This window comes from Nothobranchius furzeri, chromosome 14, assembly GCF_043380555.1.
Source record: "Nothobranchius furzeri strain GRZ-AD chromosome 14, NfurGRZ-RIMD1, whole genome shotgun sequence".
NCBI lineage: Eukaryota > Metazoa > Chordata > Actinopteri > Cyprinodontiformes > Nothobranchiidae > Nothobranchius > Nothobranchius furzeri.
Window position 1 is genome coordinate 47,603,560 of NC_091754.1, and position 19,940 is coordinate 47,623,499.

The 19,940-nt window shown below is 42.0% G+C and overlaps 1 protein-coding gene across 1 annotated transcript in view; it reads right to left on the reverse strand.

Annotated features, from left to right (window-relative positions):
* Positions 1-19,940, reverse strand: part of LOC107380903 (prostaglandin F2 receptor negative regulator) — a 76,501-nt gene that overhangs the window by 46,383 nt on the left and 10,178 nt on the right. The window contains exons 4-5 of the mRNA XM_015952296.3: positions 12,450-12,857; positions 5,143-5,571 (exon numbers count right to left, since the gene is read on the reverse strand). Coding sequence (XP_015807782.1) covers positions 5,143-5,571; positions 12,450-12,857 — 837 coding nt within the window. The remainder of the gene's footprint in view (positions 1-5,142; positions 5,572-12,449; positions 12,858-19,940) is intronic.

The window sequence follows — 19,940 nt, forward strand, 5'->3', positions numbered from 1 at the left end:
TTTTGTGAACTGATTGGTGTGTGTTGCCCTCCTTCTGCCACTTTGTGCCGACTTTTTAAAACATCATGAGATCCACCTAAAGTTAAAAGTTAGCCTTCAGAGGGACAGGTGGGATCATTTGACGCAGGTTAGAACACACACCTACAGTAAAGCGAAATGTAAACGTACACACCCCATGCTATGATAAATATATCCAACATCTGGGTTGACCACACCTCCAGAAGTATAAGTGGTCTCATTTGCATAATAACTGGAGCAAGTCTCATTGTAGCCTTGAGCTGTTTTGTGCACCAACCCGAAGCCGCCTGCAGGCACCCACCTCCTCCTCCTCACCGACACCCAGCCGTGCTCAGCACAAGATAAAGCCGTTAGGGTTCCTTCTTCACAAGCTCAGATCTGTCCTCGTGTCGCTTCATACTGAAAACCTTTTATTGTGAAGCTGCTACTGTGGTGAATTTCACTTAAATTCAGACCTGTAAAGATATTTTACATAACACTTTGAACTAGGTGTGTACTTTAATTTATTTCTTTGTCACATCCTGCTCCAACAGGTTTTTAGTCCAGATGAATAATGATGAGAGCCAAATCTGTGCTGCAGCCATCTGTGGAAGAATAAAATAGCTGACACGCTAGAGGACATGAGAGGCTTTGACAGGTGATGTGGAAAACATCGATTAGCTCTCGACCCAGACACCTGGCAGCAGGTAGCTTATTCTAGGCAGGAAATTACCATTTTTATCACTGATGTGCGGGCAGCAACCGATGAATGGATTAAAACGAGACTGATGAAGACTGGGATGAAGCGACAGCATTTATGCAATTGGTATCAATTTACTTTCACCTGTAGATTATTCACAGTAGCATTAGCTTTATGTAGCTTGTTGGTGGAACTGAATTCAAGATCCTTTATTTTTACCCCATTTTCTAACTTAATTTTTTTTAACCACATTTTCTGTTTTTAAATAAGAAATTAAAGTAAGAGGATGTCGGTTTATGCCCTGCGATAGACTGGCTCTCTGTCCAGGGTGTACCCCGCCCGATTGCCCGTTGACCGCTGGAGATGCCCCCCCCCCCTCAGGGTTGTCCATCATTTTCTTGATTCTCTGGAGAATCCTTCTTTGCATTATCTCCTCCAGTGGTTCAGAAACTGCCGAAACTCTGGCTGAGTCCTTGAAAGGGCTTGGAGTTCCTCCATCTTGTTGGCCAGTGATCTCACGTCGCCCATTATGATCGATGGAAGAGATGGTTTGAATTTCCTCTTTCTCTGTCTCCGTTTTGCTCCCGCTCTGCACCCACGCTTCTTGCCTTTTAGCTCATTTGGGATTTGTGGCTTCAGTTGAGGTATTATTTCAGCCTTTCCAATGTTAATCAGCTGCTCCCGATTGTAAACCAGCTTGTTGCCATGGTTACGCATCATAACAAATGCTCAAAAAGTGAAAAAAGCTAAAAAATAGCAGTAAAAATCCTCCAAGCTTCACAGCATCAGAAACAGAAAAGTAAAGTGTCCAAAAAATACCATTTTTCTTGAGAAACTAGAAGAAAAAATGCCCAAGAAAAGGCTAAACTTACATATAGTCAACAGAGCTACTCCAACATGCAGCCGCCCAGAGCAGCGCAGTTCCGAAAAAAAAATGCACCTGCTGCATCCACGTTTATCCACGTACTCATTTCAGAAAAATGCTTATAATCTACATTAGCTAAAGTTACCATAGTTGTAGCATTTTTACACTGATTTCACTGAACATTCTAGATCAACTTAGTATAGTTTTAGCTTTTTCAGGCAAATTCTACCAAATACATTAGCTGAGGTTAGCACAGATCTAGCATTTTAAGACCACTTCTACCAAATAGATTAGCTAACGTTAGCATATATGTAACATTTTCAGACCATATATTACAATAGCTCAAGTTAGCATAGATGTAGAATTTTTAGACCATTCCTACCAAATACATTAGCTAAGGTTAGCATAGATGTATCATTTTAAGACAATTTCTACCAGATAGATTAGTTAAAATTTGCACAGAAGTAGCATTTAGAAAAATTCCACTCCACCAACCAGATTAAATTTTCAGACAACTTCTACTAAAGACCATTAGCTCAAATTAGCATAGATGTACCATTTTAAGACCAAAAAATTTGCTAAAGTTAGCACAGATTTAGCATTTCAGACCATTCCTACCAAATACATTAGCTAAAGTTAGCATAAATTTAGTATTTTAAGACCATTTCTACCAAATACATTGGCTAAAGTTAGCATAGATGTAGCATTTTCAGACCATTCCTACCAAATACATTAGCTAAAGTTAGCATATATTTTGCATTTTAAGACGATTTCTACCAAATGGATAAAGTTAGCATAGATGGAGCATTTTCAGGCCATTCCCACCAAATACATTAGCTAAAGTTAGCATATATTTTGCATTTTAAGATTATTTCTACCAAATAGATTAGCTAAAGTCAGCATAGATGTAGCATTTTAAGACCACATCTTACATTAGATAAAGTTAGAACAGATATAGCATTTTCAGACACGTGAGAACAACTGAACTCAGACATAAAACCAGCGCAAACTCCTCTTAACTAACGTGTGTTTGCATCAGCATAATCCTGCTTAATCTTATTTGCTAGCCAGAATATCTAGTGAAACACTGCACCAAGTTAAACGAGACTCAGAAATGAATGACTGATGTACATTTTACATTGGAGTATTTCAAGATGGCCGTCACAGCTAATGGACCTTAGCATGTATAAAAAATGGCTACGACTTGGTCCGTTTTACCAACTTAAAGCTCACATGTGCTGTGGTAGCAGAGTTATATTCACATACTCCGAGTGCTAAGAGATGGCAGGAAACATGCATGAGATTACGCTGAATCTCATTTTGAATTTTTGACTAAAATAGATACAACAAAGGATGATCTTAGTATAAAACTGGCAAAAACAAAAAGCTGCAGATGCTCTGCATGAAAGGAAAAATAGGCCCTTGGAATAAAGAGGCTCCAATTAAAAGTGAGCCAGAAACACAAAGTAACGGAGTTTTTTAAGGAGCTGGATCATCGCACCACCCGTAACTACAATAGCAACCGCCTACAGAGGTCATCTGAGCCTCAGACTTGCAACACGAAACAGCAAATCCTTGATGTTCTTTTTTCCATCCTTACCTGGAAGCTGAAACCCAGAGGAGCACGGGTTTCCTACTGTAGCGTTTCACTGGCAGGAAAATCAACATAAACCTAATAAGCCAAACATTTTTGTTTATTCTAAACTCCACAGAGAAGAAACAAGCAGTTTTTTTTCATCTTTGCCAACAACACAGCAGCCAAGAAGCTCCAAAATAAACTGGACTCTGTATAAATATAATTAGATGCTCTTTTATTCTACTCGCCTGGAATTAAATCTGAAAAACAGGGATGAGAAGGCAAAGGCCACATCTCTGGAGGGAAACAGGCTGATACAAACTGAGTCAGATGAGAACGGTGCAGCGACTGAAATGAAAGACGTGTGTCTTCATTGATGATCATTTCTTTTACCCAGGTTAGAGAATTCACTACGTTTGCAGCTTTGTGCTAACGGCTGTTTTTTTTTTTGTCTCCAAACTGTCCATCAGGGTTCGTGTTACGCTGAGTCCTTCACACCGGCTCTGCTGTTAGAGCAAACAGGATCTCACCGATAACCTCTGAGTACCAGTGAAGAGTTGCTGTCCTCAGCGGCATATGGAGAGGACCACACTGACCGACTGCACCGATTGTTCAGCTAATCACTGGAATGGGCTGATTTAACATGATCCGGAGAAGGCGTTCTGCCCTTTTGTGACTGAAGACCATGGTCTCAGATGAAGAGGAACTGATTCTAGTCCCTGCTGCTTCACACGCACACGTTCCGATGAAGCCAACAGGACCGCATCGTCTCATGTCCTAGAGGCTACAGCTACACAAACATTAGCTGTTAGCATGTCTGGCTGCTACTGTCCCATCAGCATGGCTCTATTCCAGCCACGTGATTGGTCCAGCGCGGTGCAACACTTACAACAATTGGCTGTTCATCTGTTCTTGTATCAAAGGTTTACATCGACCAGTTCTCCTATGTCTATCGAGGAAAATGTTACCGTTTTATCGCCCAGCTCTAGTTTCACCAAATGTATGAAAGGTGCTTTACTATTAAAGTCAGGTTCAGACTGACCCCAGACTACGATCTGGATGTGCTTTTACAAAAACCACCTTGAACATGAATGCTTGAATAACCGTCTTCCTTTAGATCCACGTGCATATTTAACAGAAAATGAAGAACCTCGTCTCATAACTAACTGCATGTAAGCACACCCTCAGCAGCAAGCTGCTTCCACCTTAATGAGAGAAAACGCAACATGATGTTGGACTCAAACACTCGGAGACAAAAGTGGATGGAAACCGAGAACGAAAACCTCCAGAGACAGAGAGACCACCCACCACGCCAGTAATTGATTGCTGCATTGACTGCGTTTGACATCGCTGCTCTTGGAGGCAGAATAAGAGTGGCGTGCATGTGCATGCACGCGCACACACACACCAACAGCACACCCAGAGGTAGCAGACAGCAGGAAAGCCATGACTAATCAATCGTCCTCGCAGCGGGAGTCGACGGAGTAACTGGAGAATTAAAGAGTTTCCTCTTGAGATTCCAGAGCTGCACCACTACACATCCACACACATGCACACCCGCTCCTCCAGCTTCTGCTTCAACGTCTCCGGCAACAACCCAACGTAAAATAACCCCACACCCCGGGAGTGGTGATCCTCACAGACAACGGGATCAGCTACAGATGGTGATCCACATCCTTCACCACAGGAGCTCATAAACGCACCAAAAGCCATGAAAACTTGGATTCACGCCAATAACTAAAGGCTGAATTCTATCCGAGCATTGTGTTAATTATTCATCTCGCTCTGAAACAACAGGACTCAAATGAGAAGCACTAGAAAATCAGGGTGAAAGTCACAATTTTCAGGTTATTTCAGCCCCTTTATGGGTAGATGTTTGGTCTCTAGTGGCTGAGACGTGGTCCTGAGGTGCTCAGAGGAAGTTGTTTGAGCAAAAAAAAAAAGATAAAAAGAGGAGGACTGATTCATGTAATTGTAGAAGAAGAATGCTCTGGATCTACTCACTGATCTCCGAGACCTTCACCGTCACAGGGGTGGACGACTTCTCCGCTGTCATCTGCCACCTCCCTCCTCCTCCCGCGCTAAGCCCTTCTTTCTTGACGAAGGCCCGGACCCGGCATCTGTAAAGCCCTCCGTCCTCTCCGGTGAGACCCTTCACCCCCAGCCTGTACTCCCCCACTCCGGTCTTCTCCAGGTTCGCTTCCCTGTGGCTCCCCAGCGTGCCGCTCGATGTCATGTTGGAGATCACCACGCCGCTGCGCTCCATGGTGATGATCTCGCGGCTGTCGGCCAGCCAGGTCACTTCCAAGGCGAGGGCGGCCATGTTGTCAACGGAAACGTTGCAAAACAGGGTCAACGAGTCTCCAGGAGACAGGAGAAGGGAGGTGGATGAGGGAGAGGAGTAGGATGAAGCCTTCACGTTCAGGGTATTGCCTTTGAAAGACAGAGACACATCAGTCAACATCTTTACAGACGACAACCTAAATAAGCGTCACGATGACGGGGAAGAGCCGTTCCTCGATCCAAGGTCGCACTCCTGAGTGTCCACCCACCCTGAGAGCACAGCGGATCCCTCTTTTCTAAAATAATGAAGAAAATTCTAACAAACTATTTAAATGGATCTGTCTGAGAACTGAACAGTGTCATAAAACACCAGGTATTACTCATCAGAAGGACTTCAGACGTTATAAATGCTTTGGCCTACCGGAACTACTACAGCAAGCAATTTCCCTCTGGGATTAATAAAGTATTTTTGAATTGAATTGAACTACATTCAGTAGAGACGTTAAGTACCTATTTGATAACCTGAACCCTCTTTCCTAACCTTACCTAGACCCTATTTAGGTCGTATTCATAAAAGCATGTAGGAAATTCCAGCTGATTGAAAACTTTTCTGCATCACTGTAAAAGATAAAGTCTTAACTGTGGAGGATGTCTTTTCTGATAAGCTATAGGTAAAAACCAGGATGTGGGAATGTCGTCTGTCCACAACAGCCACTGCAAGTCTGCCTGGAAGAGACTCGAGCCTGTCAGCGAGTTTAAGCTTGCATCAAGTAAAACGATAAAAACAAAAAAATGCATTTTGTGTCTTAGGAATGTTGTTTTATAAGATTTTATCAAATGTTTCAAACAAGAACTAAAAGATTAAGTTATTAATTTTCTGAACTCCAAATGCAGTTTATGTAAAACTAAATAAAAATGTGTAAATAAAAAGTCGGTGTCCAAATTTATGGACCGCATCCGTCAAAGGTCGCGTTTGAACGCTGATTACATCACAGTGACGCTACAAGGCGGTCCAATTTCTAACGGATCTGGTGGATCCTTCCACTATCCCAGGATTCATGGTAGGCCAAACAGAAGATTTTTGATCCGAGTGGGAAAGGATTTCAGTTTAAATGTTTATACGCTAACATCTGTAATTTAAATAACTAGCTCACATGATGGTGAAGATGCTGTAGCTCTTTGATGAGATGCTCTCTTTAGCATCTGCTTAGTTCCATCCAGGTTGCTAGGCAACAGGACATACGCCGAAGTAAGGGCGGTAAATCTGAAGGTTTAGTGTCTAATTTTACAGCCGTCCACTTCTGGTAGACAAAGGACCCAACCTGCACCCCCCAACGGGGATTGGGTCCTTGAATCCCTGCATTTAGACAGAAAGTTTCTGGCTTATTTACAGGAAACTAACCTGTTAGCTAGCTGAATTCAGTTGTGATTATTTTAAGTCCTTTAAATTTAGGGTTGCAGGTTCGCTTACGGCTCGGTCTGTCACAGTTGTTGTGTCCTTGGGCAAGACACTTCACCTGCCTTACCTGGCGGTGGTGGTTGGAGGGATCAGTGACCCCACCTCTGTCAGTGTGCCGAAGGGCTGCTGTGGCTACAATGTAGCTCATCAACACCAACGCGTGAATGTGTCCATGAGTTGGGTTAATGACTGCTGTGTTGTAAAGCACCTTGGGGTCTCTAGGTCTGTAAAGGTGCCATTTAAAGGCTAAAACTTTAATCCGATCCTGATATGGCCATACGCCAACATGTCTCCACCTGGGAGTAAAGGGCAGCTTTAGGTTTCCCAGAGCCTTGTGTCAACAGGAGACATTTAAAGTCCCGTACAGACCAGAGAAATCAAAATGTCCATCTTTCCCATGCACCTTCGAGTCAACACTGGAATCAGGTCTCCAGTAACAACATCAACAGCAGCAGAATGTGGTCAAAAGTCTGTGTGTGGTGTCTGAGAAAGGACAAGGGAGACAAAGCCAACTCTGTTTGACGTTTCTCATCCTCTTTACTCAAGTCAGTAAGTCAATATGAAGTGGCGTGTGTGTGTGTGTGTGTGTGGCTTCATTACAAACCACTGGGTGCTCTCCAGCACTTAGAGGATACGGTAACCTAGAAAGATAGCAGATACGGTGTCCGCAGCAACCGCCATGAATGAGTGAGAGTGGGTGAAAGTGGCAGGGCCTCTCTGAGGATGGGGTGAGGCAGAGACACGGCCAGTTTAAGGTCGTGAACCTCCTGGGAGAGAGCAACATGGGGGGGTGAACAAGTCTCAAAGAGGAGAGGATTCTTTAAAACAAATACAACCACACACAAGGGTGAGAACTCTCCCACGTTTCTCCCCTGACTCACCCGTTTTTTAATATCACTACAGATCCAGCGCTGCCCTGCTCGAGCTAACCGGTTAACATAAATCAGGATCTCCACAGGCCTTCTGACGGACCGTGATGAAGGTTTTTCTAAAGGGTCTCCTGACGATGAGACACCAACTAGCTTCCATCTTTTATTAGAAATCAAAAACAACGCATTCACATTTCATTCAAGTGAAGGGCGGAGCTCTGGGAGTGCATAAAGGCTCAGACCTGCAGGAATTGATTTCCTTCACCAGGTAATCAGGCTTATGAGCAACGGAGGCTACGAGTCATTTCTGGTTTGATCAAGTTCCAGTCGACACACCGATTCAACACAATGCCATTCAAGCGGGTTACAAATCAGCTTTCCTTCGCTTTAATCTGCCCGTATCCCCTCACACATTACCAGCAAACGGATTACGGTGCAATGGGGAGCCGGTTGAGCAGCGCTCCTGGAGTGTATGTGTGCCTTTAAAGAAGTGTGTGATACAGTTAATCATCATTTTAGGTTATGGTTAGTTACTTTGTGTCTTAGCTTTAAACTGGTAAATGGGAGATGAGTTAGATCTCATGTTTTTTGTTACAGAGTCCCAAAGGGGTCTGTACTCAGTCCAATACTGCTTTATGTTTATTTGTACTTTACCTTAGAGTCCTAAAGACTGTTTTTTAAACCTCAAATACAGTTTTTCCCCTATACGTTGTTTTATGGTTATTTCTCACATCATAAAAATTATCTTAAAAATACTAAAACCTAAAATAGGAAACGAGCTTAATAAGAAAAAATTGAGCTGCAGAAGGGACATCCTCACTCCCCATCAACATTAAAGACCAAGTCACCCCCAACCAGAGTCTTACTCCACTCCCACTTCCTGTTTACATTAGACCTTGTGCTGACTTATGGCATAGAGTGTGAGGAAATAACGATCTTTCCACATAATCCAGTCCTCTCGGACCACTTTCTTATAATCTTTGAGTTTTTTATAACTGAATTCTCAAGACATGAAAGTAAATTTCACTATAGTCGGTCTCTATCTGACAACGCTGTTGCATCTTTTAAATCAACTGTTCCATCTTTACTGTCCTCTGCATCTCAGAGGAACGTAGCAGAGGGCAATATTTTCATTTCTAGCCCCTCACAAATTGATGCCTTAGTTCATAACGTTACTTCCTCTTTACATGTGGCATTAGATGATGTTGCCCCTTTAAAAAAGAAGGTAATTAGGGATAGGAAGTTGGCTCCCTGGCTTTAATCTCATTTACGAGCTTTAAAACAAAACTCTAGGAAATTGGAGAGAACATGGCGCTCTACGCACCATGAGGAGACCTACTTATCCTGGAAAAATAGCCTTGTGCTTTATAAAAATAAGCTTCGACAAACTAGAACTGCTTATTTCTCAGCGTTAATTGAGGAGAATAAGAATAATCCTAAATTTCTTTTCAGTACAGTTGCCAAACTTACACAGAATCATAGCTGTGAGCCATCTATTCCCTTAGCCCTCAGCAGCAACAACTTTATGGGATTTTTCACGAGTAAAATTAATTCTATTAGAAACAAAATCTTTAGCATCCTCCCTAATGCGATTTCTTCTTCCTCAGTAAGTGAGGCAGCATCAGAGGTGACTGTAGAACCTCATCTGTGCTTGAACCATTTTGATCCAGTTGAGCTTTCAGAGTTATCAAAAATATTAGCTTCATCTAAACCTTCAACTTGCATTTTGGATCCAATCCCAACCAAATTATTTAAAGAAGCATTTCCTTTGGTTACTGCCCTATTCAAGAAATAATCAATCTATCCTTAGTGAATGGGTATGTACCACAGGATTTTAAGGTTGCTGTAATCAAAGCTTCACTTACGAAGCCTTCTCTGGATCCAGATGACCCAATGAATTATAGACCAATATCTAACCTTCCATTTTTATCCAAAGTCCTGGAGAAAATAGTGGCCATCCAAGTATGTCAGCATTTAAACACTAATGATCTGTTTGAGGAATTTCAGTCTGGTTTTAGAGAGTATCACAGCACTGAAACTGCATTAGTCAGAGTTACAAAAGATATTCTCATGGCCTCAGATAAGAATCTTATGTCTGTTCTAGTCTTGTTAGATCTCAGCGCTGCCTTTGACACAGTAGATCACAATGTTCTTGCAGAAAGACTTGAACATATTGTAGGGATCAAAGGAACAGCGTTAGGCTGGTTTAAATCCTACCTGTCTGATAGATTTCATTTTGTAAATGTATCTGACAAATCGTCTTCATACTCCAGGGTTACTTGTGGAGTACCACAGGGTTCAGTGCTTGGACCAATTCTTTTTACTATATATATGCTCCCAATTGGTAAAATCATTAGACAGCATGGGATAAACTTTCACTGTTATGCTGACGATACTCAGTTATATTTATCCATTAACCCTGATGAACCTAATCGGTTAGGTAGATTACAAGCTTGTCTTGAGGACATAAAAAATTGGATGACTCTAGACTTTTTGCTTTTAAATCAAGACAAGACTGAAGTTCTCATCTTTGGACCAGAAATCCAGAAAAGGAAATTGCTTAGCCAATCACCTGACCTGAATGGCAATAAATTAGTCTCTGAGAACAAAGTAAGGAACCTTGGTGTTATCTTTGACCAGGACATGTCATTCAAATCCCAAGTTAAACAGGTTTGTAGGATTTCCTTTTTCCACCTTTGGAATATTGCTAAGATTAGAAGCATTCTTTCCAGGAGTGATGCTGAAAAACTAGTTCATGCATTTATTACATCAAGACTGGAATACTGTAATTCATTACTCTCAGGAAGTCCACAGAATGTAGTTAAAGTCTTCAGCTTGTCCAAAATGCTGCGGCTAGAGTTCTGATGAGAATTACAAAGAGAGATCATATCTCTCCTGTCTTAGCTTCTCTACAATGGCTACCTGTTAAGTTCAGAATAGATTTTAAGATCCTCCTTCTCACATATAACGCTCTTAATAATCGAGCTCCATCATACATCAGTGACCTGATTGTTCCATACGTTCCTAACCAAGCACTTCGCTCTCAGACTGCAGGTTTACTGGTGGTTCCCAGAATATCTAAAATTAGGATGGGAGGCAGATCTTTTAGTCATCAGGCTCCTCTCCTGTGGAACCAGCTCCCAGCCTTAGTCCGTGAGGCGGACACTTTGTCTACATTTAAGAATAGGCTTAAAAACATTTTTATTTGATAGGGCCTATGGTTAACCCTCTGATGCATGAATTATGAGATCTTCAACCATGATTTTTTAAACAATTTTTTTCATTCATCTTTAGGTGTGAATGTTTTTTGTAACATTTTGTTAATTTACAAATAATTTATTACATGTCCATATCAGTGGACAGCGTGCATTCTGAACATGAAATATGGTGGCTTGCCTTACTGAAGTCCAAATGGAGGGGCTCACATACAATAAAGTCTTAAACAGCTGTGCTTAATAGCAAAAATAAATAAATAACAATTTTGAGTACCTGTCCACTGTAGTGACCATTATGCATCAAAGGGTTAAAATCTGATGTTAGCCTAGATCTGGACAAGTGGGGGAGTAGAGGGAGGTGGAGTGTACAGTCGGTAAAGACGGCTCTCCCTTGCCCTGCCTCCAACATGCCTCCATCTAAATAGGATAGATTATCCGGAGTTATCTCTGTAGTTATGCTGCTATAGGCTTAGACTGCTGGAGGATACACTGACCACTTTTCACACTCTACTTTCTTCTACAATCTGCTCTTTAACCGTCTTATTTTCTGCTATTTCAGCTGTTAATTTTATTTTTTCTCTAAGTGTTTTTCTCCCCAGAAGCAGCTACAATGATGTTCTGCTGAGCTGTGGTGGTCTCATGGAGGGGGCCATCGTCTAGCACACTGCTGCTAACCACTTAAACATTCTCTCTTTCCTGATAATAACTTTTTGCTTTCCTTGACGTTGGATGTGCTACTACTAATTTATCCGTTTAATTATAGATCCACTAGGATAAATACAAAAAGTTTATCTCTCGCCAAATAGAATACTTACTAAGAAATCACAATGTAACCATACATTGCTTGGTGTGTGCGCGTGTGCGTGCGTGCATGCGTGCGTGCGTGCGTGTGTGTGTGTGTGCTCCGTCTTCTCCATCCCCAGTGAGTCGTGGAGGATGGCTGCTTATACCGAGCCAAGATCCTCTGGAGTTTTCTTCCTGTTAAAAGGGAGTTTTCCTCTCCACTGTCGCTATATGCTTGCTTAGTATGAGAATTGCTGTAAAGTCACTGACACTAGTCAGTGACTTGATGCAATTTGCTGGGTTCCTTTTATAGGAAACATTTTTTCTGATTGGCTTAATAATCTGACCTGGATTGGTATGTTTATTATGTGAAGTGCCTTGAGATGACTCTTGTCGTGATTTGGCGCTATATAAATAAAATTGAATTGAATTGAAAAATGCAACAAATGCTGTTGCCTAGCAGACCAAGAGGGCGGAGTCGCTATCAAATACACACACAGGCTCACAACGACATTGTGACATCACAAAGGACTAAAGTGCAAAACTATTGACTACATGTGTCTACAGCACAATTAGATACACATTTATATAGTTTATCAGAAAATAAAAGTTGATTTGGGGGTGACTTGCTCTTTAAATTACCCATAATGCATTCTGCATCACGTAAACAAACAACGTCTCCTCGGCTGGGTGTGGTTTTACCTGAAGGAGTGACAGAAACCGCCCCCATCTCTTTTTTGCTCTCCACGATTTTAGTCCACTTCCCTCCTTTTTCATGCGTCCACTCTGCTCCAGCGCATTGATAAATCCCATCATCTGACGTTGTCACTCTGGTAATCACAAGATCAAACACTCCGTTCCTGCCAGGAACCAATCGGATGCCTCCGTCCGAGAACCGGTACGTGTACGTGGAACCTGTGTTGACATCCCCCTGAGGTCCAAACACCAAAATATCCTCTGAAGTCGTGCCCTTCTTCACTGACCAGATGACGGACAGGTAGGTGGGGTAGCTGAACTCCCGGGTCACGTTGCAGGAGAGCGTGAGGTCACTTCCTTCTGGGATGACTTTGGGTGGCGTAGCAGGGGAAACTTTGAGGGTGTTGGGAATGACTAAAGAGAAAACAGAAGACAAACACAATATAGTGTTGGAAACATTTAGAGCAGGTCAGAGGTCACACACATGATGCCGCACTGTAAACCTTAGTAAGTTCACAGAAGTCAAAAATTATTTTGCAACAGATTACACAAAAATATTTAAGTGATGTTTTTAAATATTTTTAGTTTAAAGAAAATATAATTACATTAGCAGTTACCCTAAATTATCTCAATGTTATCTTATAAATATTGATGTCTCAACTTATAATTAGGGAGTAATTAACTCAAGATTTTCAACATTTTTCAACTCATTACTTAGAAAATATACTCAAAATGTTAATGTTTTTTAACTCAAACTTAAGTTGATATAACTAAAAAAAATGTTGTACTACACAAACTGAGATAAGTTGCTATCAGCACATGATTCACACACCCAACCAGTGAGTGAAGCATCCAAAGCCAAGGCATGAACATCCAGTGTGAACCACCACAGTATTAATTAAAGTGGAACGGCATAGGAGGGTCACTCCTTTGACCAACCTCCTCGCTAATTTTGCCAACATGATACAACAAGTAACACCACATTTTCAGCACTGAATGAAGTAACAACTAAGAACAACAATGGACAGAACAAAATAACTAAAAACATAACTACCCACAATGCACCTCACCCACCAGTTCTTTGTTGTACCTGAAATCCACCAACATTGCTGGTTTGTGCTTGTTTTTCCTATGGATCCACAAATATTTTAAGAAATATATACGTTTGTATATCAGACACAATTTAAGTTGACAAAGATGAATAGAATAATATAGAAACATAAAATAATAAATTAATATTTAGTTCATATACTCATTCAAGTTAAGTTGTTCTTTATTGATTTATTTCAGTTATGGTCACTAAAATATATATATTTTTTCAGATTAATTAAAACGTTTGAGTTCTATGTACTTAAAACAAGGAGATGATTGAACTAACTCAACACATTTGAGTTCAAAATTTTTTTTTTTTAGTTATCAGATTCACTTACTCAATATATTTGGTTATTTTCAACATTTGGGTTTACAATGCGTTGTAGCCGGGAGTAGAGTTCGACTTAAAAACGTTGGAATGAGTCATCGTTGAGCTGTTACAGAGACTATCGTGGGCGGAGCAACAACATCATAACACTATTCTTAAGCAACACGCATCTTATCTGCAGGTTGTTTTTCAAACTCGGGGATTAGAATTAGCTGGTTGGTTAGTTGGCGTTTTTTTAAAATAGCCAATCACGCCTCTGTATTGTCACAGACTAAAGCAGTTATCGAGCAGATAAAGCTGTAAATGTGTTTGCTCATGTACCCAAACACACCCAGAGGAGTGTCCAGGAAACCCAATAAACCCTTTCACTCTCTCTTCCTTCACTTCTTTTGTTCCTAATATTCCTCTAAATGAGAGACTCGAGAGTCTGAGCAGGTTCTTAAACAAAAGCAAACGTCGCTGAAGCTGACACAAACCACTCATGACTCTTTTTCTCTTCAGGGTAAAAACCGAGACTCTCAGCAGCAAGCTCTTCACAACAGGAGTGTGAGGACAGATGTTTGGATGATCACCATTTAGGCAGCGAGGACATGGGGGGTTAATAATACTGAGAGACAACCACGGAGTGAGGTTTGCATGCCTGAACACAAACAGACATGTGGGGCGTTTGTTCTAATATTTTACAAAAGATAAATCTTTAAATCACTTATCTACACTGAAATCTCCATAATAAATCAACCATTTCAGCCTTTTATATTAAAGCTTTACATAGGTGCATGTGTGATCATTTCTTGAAGTTAACCAAAAAAGCTTAGGGAGAAAGTTTTACTCCTACTTTCACGTCTCAGTTTGTCACTGTACCATGATGCTGCCGCCGCTGTGTTTGACAGTTTCTATGACTCGGTGTCACGTTGACGTTCACACAGAGTTTGTTGTTGAAACATTTTTATTTCATTGGATCAGATTTGACTTCTTTCCATCAGAGTCATCAGGTTCTCCTTTAGGGAGGACCACCTACTCTCCAGTGGATGGCCTCTTGAAAGCCTCTTCCATCTTAGAATCTGTCTTGGTAATCATTAGCTAGTTGGCTACGAGTACTTTGTTTCTAAGAAGGTCAGTGAGGGTTTCAAACTCCTTCCACCTCTAGGAGGATTTAAACAAAGCAGAAAAGTCATATGTGTGTGATATCTGAGGTTATTAAAGCTACACTGTGAGGGTTTAAAAGTCGTAGGCAGACTAATTAGAAGGATCAGTGATCTAAATGAGCACAAGGATCCATAATAATTAAAGTATGTTCATCTCCACGTGCAGATGCTCAGCTCTAAACGGTTCCTGCAGGTTTGATCATGTTTGCATAAGGTTCCTCATTAATCCCAAAAGTGAGCCGCACCTCTGAACACAACTCCTTCAGTTGAGTAATAATGCTGACAAGTGTGGTTTCACAACACGGAGGAATGTGTGGGCTGTCCGGTGAAAGTATCAGGAAATTTGTTTTTAGGCAATCCAATCATTTCCAGAACCTCTACAACCCCTCCCTAGAGTGCCAACATCATTGTTGACAAGGTTCTGTTGTTCAGTCGTGTTTGGACTGACATGCTAACAGCTAGTCAGAGAGGACAGAAAAACACGGAGAGCTTTGATATTCCAGCCTTCCATTTTCGGGCGCTTATCTGGGATCGGGTCACAGGAACTTCCCTCTCTCCAGCTACTTGAGCCAGCTCCTCTGGAGGAATCCCAAGGCATTCCCTGGCCAGCCGAGAGACATAGTCCCTTCAGCGTGTCCTGGGTCTCCCTTTAGGTCTCCTACCGGTTGGACGTGCCAGGAAAACCTCACCAGGGAGGCGTCCAGGAGGCATCTTGACTAGATGCCCGAGTCACCTCAACTGGCTCACATGAAGACAGGGACGTGCAGGAATGGACGTCCCTGTCTTCATCCACGATACAAAGCTACCAAGGTCACCTTGGGTTCCTGACGTTAAAGAGTTATGCTACAGGTGTCTCTGCCTCAGCACACCTGATTTAAGCTATGCTGGTGATTAACAGGCTTCAGCAGAGCTTCACGACCCGCTGAACAAGTTTTAGAGCAGAGAGACAACAAAAACATGCATGATGGTGGCTCTGGAGGACCACGATTGGGCATGCCTGGTCTCAGATGTTCTTGATAGATTATTTTATGGGACTGACGTGGTTCCAGTTGGAACTGGTTTAAATTAAAGCAGGTCACCAACAGACACCAGTCAGTGTTTGTGCAGAGGGGAGTATCTACCACGTCTAACAGAGACACTACAAATAATTGCGTTTTGGTCCATCAATTAAAAGGAGCCTGAAAGGAGTTTGAGTCCTCGGCGACCTCCCCTTCGCTCGTCTCTTATGCAAGCGGAGGCCGCACGAGTTTCTTTGCACAGACGTCTGATGAGAGTGGTGCTCAAACCCTAAAGTAGATTTTTTCCTGGTGCATCTACAGACAGTTGTACCTGCTGTAACGTACGCTCTGCATGAACACGACAACCTCTCTCGTATACAAACACACTGCTGCCTAGTTGACTCAGGTCTAAATTTAACAAGGTGTCTGGGGAGCCGCACTGGAAGGAAACAAGAGAGCAGCTGAACATGATGGAGCATTATAGAGATAACTAACCTGCTGTCTGATTACGCTCCCGTCACTTCAGCCCATTCATCTACACCTCTACCAAGAAATCCTCCTCCGTGCAACCCTTACATCCCAACAGCACGCTCTCCTCTCTAAACAAAGATACGATTTTATAGACTTAGGCCGGCTTAGAATAAACATACTTTTAATTCAAAACAGAAGCCCAATTAAAGAGAGAAAAATGCCGAACGTGTGCTTCTGTGGTCAGAAAATAGCACAAACTGAACGGATCCAGCCGTTAATGATCTGATTAACTGGCAAGATCTCCACTGTTCTAGATCACCTGGACCTCAACAGAAGACCATTAAAAAGTTTTAGCAGTTCTATTAAAGGTTGTCTAACTTTTATCCTAAGAAGATTGAACTGTTCCATGTCACGCTCTTCTAAACCGCAGCAATGAACAGCATGAGAAAATATTACCGTTAGCGTTCGCACTACGGAGGTGTCTTTTATCCTAAACAACGTGAGTTATTTTCATCAGCATGAATTTATACCCGGAAATTAAAGTCTGTTTCAGTGAAGCTCCGCCCACACCCGCTCTGACAAAACCAAGCCCCCACAATGAGGCTCTAAAATTGAGTCAAACCCCGGAAATGAAATAAATTGCAGTTCCACCCTCATCCACTGGGGGCTGGTGTCAGAAGCGAGCAAATCCTCATTGACTCCCATGTTAAAAATACCAATTTCACAGCAGAAATAAACATGTTTACAGCCTGGTACCAAAACATGTTTTTGGTTTAAATTATCTAGTTTACACTCATGACAACTCTGAGGGGGGTGAATGATTTTCTCACTCTTCTGTTTAAAGAGCAAGTCAACCCCTACCAGAGTCTAACTCCACTCCCACTTCATGTTTGAAAAATGCAACAAATGCTGCTGCCTGGCAGACCGAGAGGGCGGAGCCGCTAACAAACACACACACACTAAGGCTCACGACAGCATTGTGACATCATAGCATACTTCTTAGCCAATAGCGGTGGCAGATTTAAATAAAAATACAGTGCATAGTTTTTACCTGACAACAGCACAACACTGCCAGTTTTAGGCAGAATATTTAAATTTTAACTAAGATGCACTGAAGTGCCAAATTATTGACGACACGTATCTGCAGCACGATTAGACACTCGTTTATTTAGCTTATCAGCAAAAAAAAGTTTATTTGGGGGTGACTTGCTCTTTAAGTGTATTAAAAGCCTAAAATTCTGTATAATTAATGAGCATCCGACCCACGTGACCACAGAGCTAGCTCTGTGGAAAGGCCTCAGTAGAGCCTCGGTCTGGCCTGGAAACTGCTCCGGGATTTTGAGTCTCTTTGTTTGTGTATTCTTTTTTGGATATTATTTGTGCAATTGTTGGACAAAATGACTTGCTGTGGCATTAATTGCACTAATAGAGCGTCCAAGGAGTCTCCACTTCATTTTTTTCAGTAAGTAAAATTATATTTATGTATTTTAGGTCACTGCCGAGCTGAGCTTAGATTTTAACATGTACTGTTTAACCATGAAATTTAAATGTAATAGGGTAAACCCCAGTGCATTTAACATAATGCTGCACTTTAGAAAATGGGTTGAAATATAACATGTTGGTGGAGCTGGGTTCCGACTATCGGCCTGTGGAGCTCTCGGGAGACCGATGTTTTCCACCCGTTTCTCCCCTCCCCGCAGCTCGGGGCATCTCTGTCTGATCACGGCTTCTGTCTGATGCGCGGGCTGCCGGCTTGTGGATCTCTGGGATGGAAACCTTTCCACCCGGTTCTCCCCAGCGGCAGCTCTGCGCATCTCAGATCGCAGCGGCGCTTGTCTGCTGTGCGGCTGCCGGCTTGTGGAGGTCTCGGAGACCTCTGTGTTCCACCCGGTTTTACCCAGCGGCCACCCTGGCGTATCTCTGACTCAGAAGCTCTGGTGTTGTGCACAGTAAACTCTGGTTGTAGCTAGGTTGCTACCTCCGTTAGCTTAGCTCCCACCTCCGCGTTAGCTTTGGGTTAGCCAGGGTTAGCTTCAGGTTAGCTTGTAGCTAGTTCGACCGGGTGTCGTCAGTTGATCCCAGCCTTACAGCCCCACCCTCAGCTCCTCCTCTCTTCCCTTTTGTGGAATTGTCTGGGCTGGACGGAACCTGTGACACGGTCAAAATGGCGGTGGTGGCCACCTCCCATTTGGCCTCAAAAACATGATATTGGAGCCAATGGAAAGAAGATGTCCAGTATATTTATGTCGATGGACAAAACGCACCTACAAGTGTGTCTTAGGTGCAAGGGTGCCCCCAAGGGGTGACCAGGGGTGGCCATGGCCCCCCCAGGAAAAGCCAGTGTTAACAAAAAAAAATGTTCAGTCAAACCATATATTGATCTTGTTTATTCAAGACTTACTTGTAAAACAAAATAAAATATTACAATTAATGAGTAAAGAAATAATCAGACTTCAAAAAAACATATGTTTCTGCTGCTCACCATTAAAAAAAGTTTTATCCCTATAGTTTAACACAGCAACAGTTGAATTAACCTAAAAAAATACATTATTAAATTAAATTATGGATAACATTTTAAATAACTGAAGTGTATTTTTCTAAAATGTTTATGTTAGTCAAATTTAAGTTAAATCTTTTGGATATCTACTGTTATTTTAATAAAAACGAATAAAGGCGCAATGTGGTACATCGCCACAGACTACATTCAACCAGAGTTACCACAAGCACCAATTTGGTGTGTCACCCCAAACATTTGTTTGACCCCATTTGGCCACCCCATCAAAATTTTCTGGAGGCGCCCCTGCTTAGGTGAGCCTGTATTGTATTGTCTACGGTAGTCTAGCGGTTTAAGAGACGCCTTCCATTTTTTGTGCCACACCGAAGCAGATTTCAAGTTTATATATTTTAGTTTTATTGATTATTTTCTGCAAAAAGTTTTGTCTCTAAAGAAATTTGAATTTGGTCGTTTCCCAGCAGCGTATAAGGCTATTTCCTCTGCTCACCTCACACGGACTCCCACTGGCTATAAAGTAAAACAAACAGGTTAGTCCTTGTATTTTAACCAGTTTACCCGTAAAGGGTTGAAAACAGCTACAAAGTCACCGCCGTGAATGGGAGTCTAACCAGTGCAAAACATACCAGTCGGTTACTTTAACCACTGGACTACCGAATCGGGTTGGACGTTTTATTTTCACACAACCTCATTTCTGTTTTCACAGACAATATAAATATGCAAACGAAGATGGCGGACTGGAAGCTAGTTCACTAACTTTAAGGGTTTTAGAGCTGAAGATCTCATCTTCTGTAACTCTAGAAGGTGGCAGTGATGAGATGGTCTGGGGAAATGAAACTGGGACGATTTCAAACTGGGGAAGACTGATTTATAATGGTTTTACTGGTGTGAACAGCAGGTCAACATCCTGTCCTGGAAACAACCGAGTCGTTAGAGGAGGAAGTATCGGTT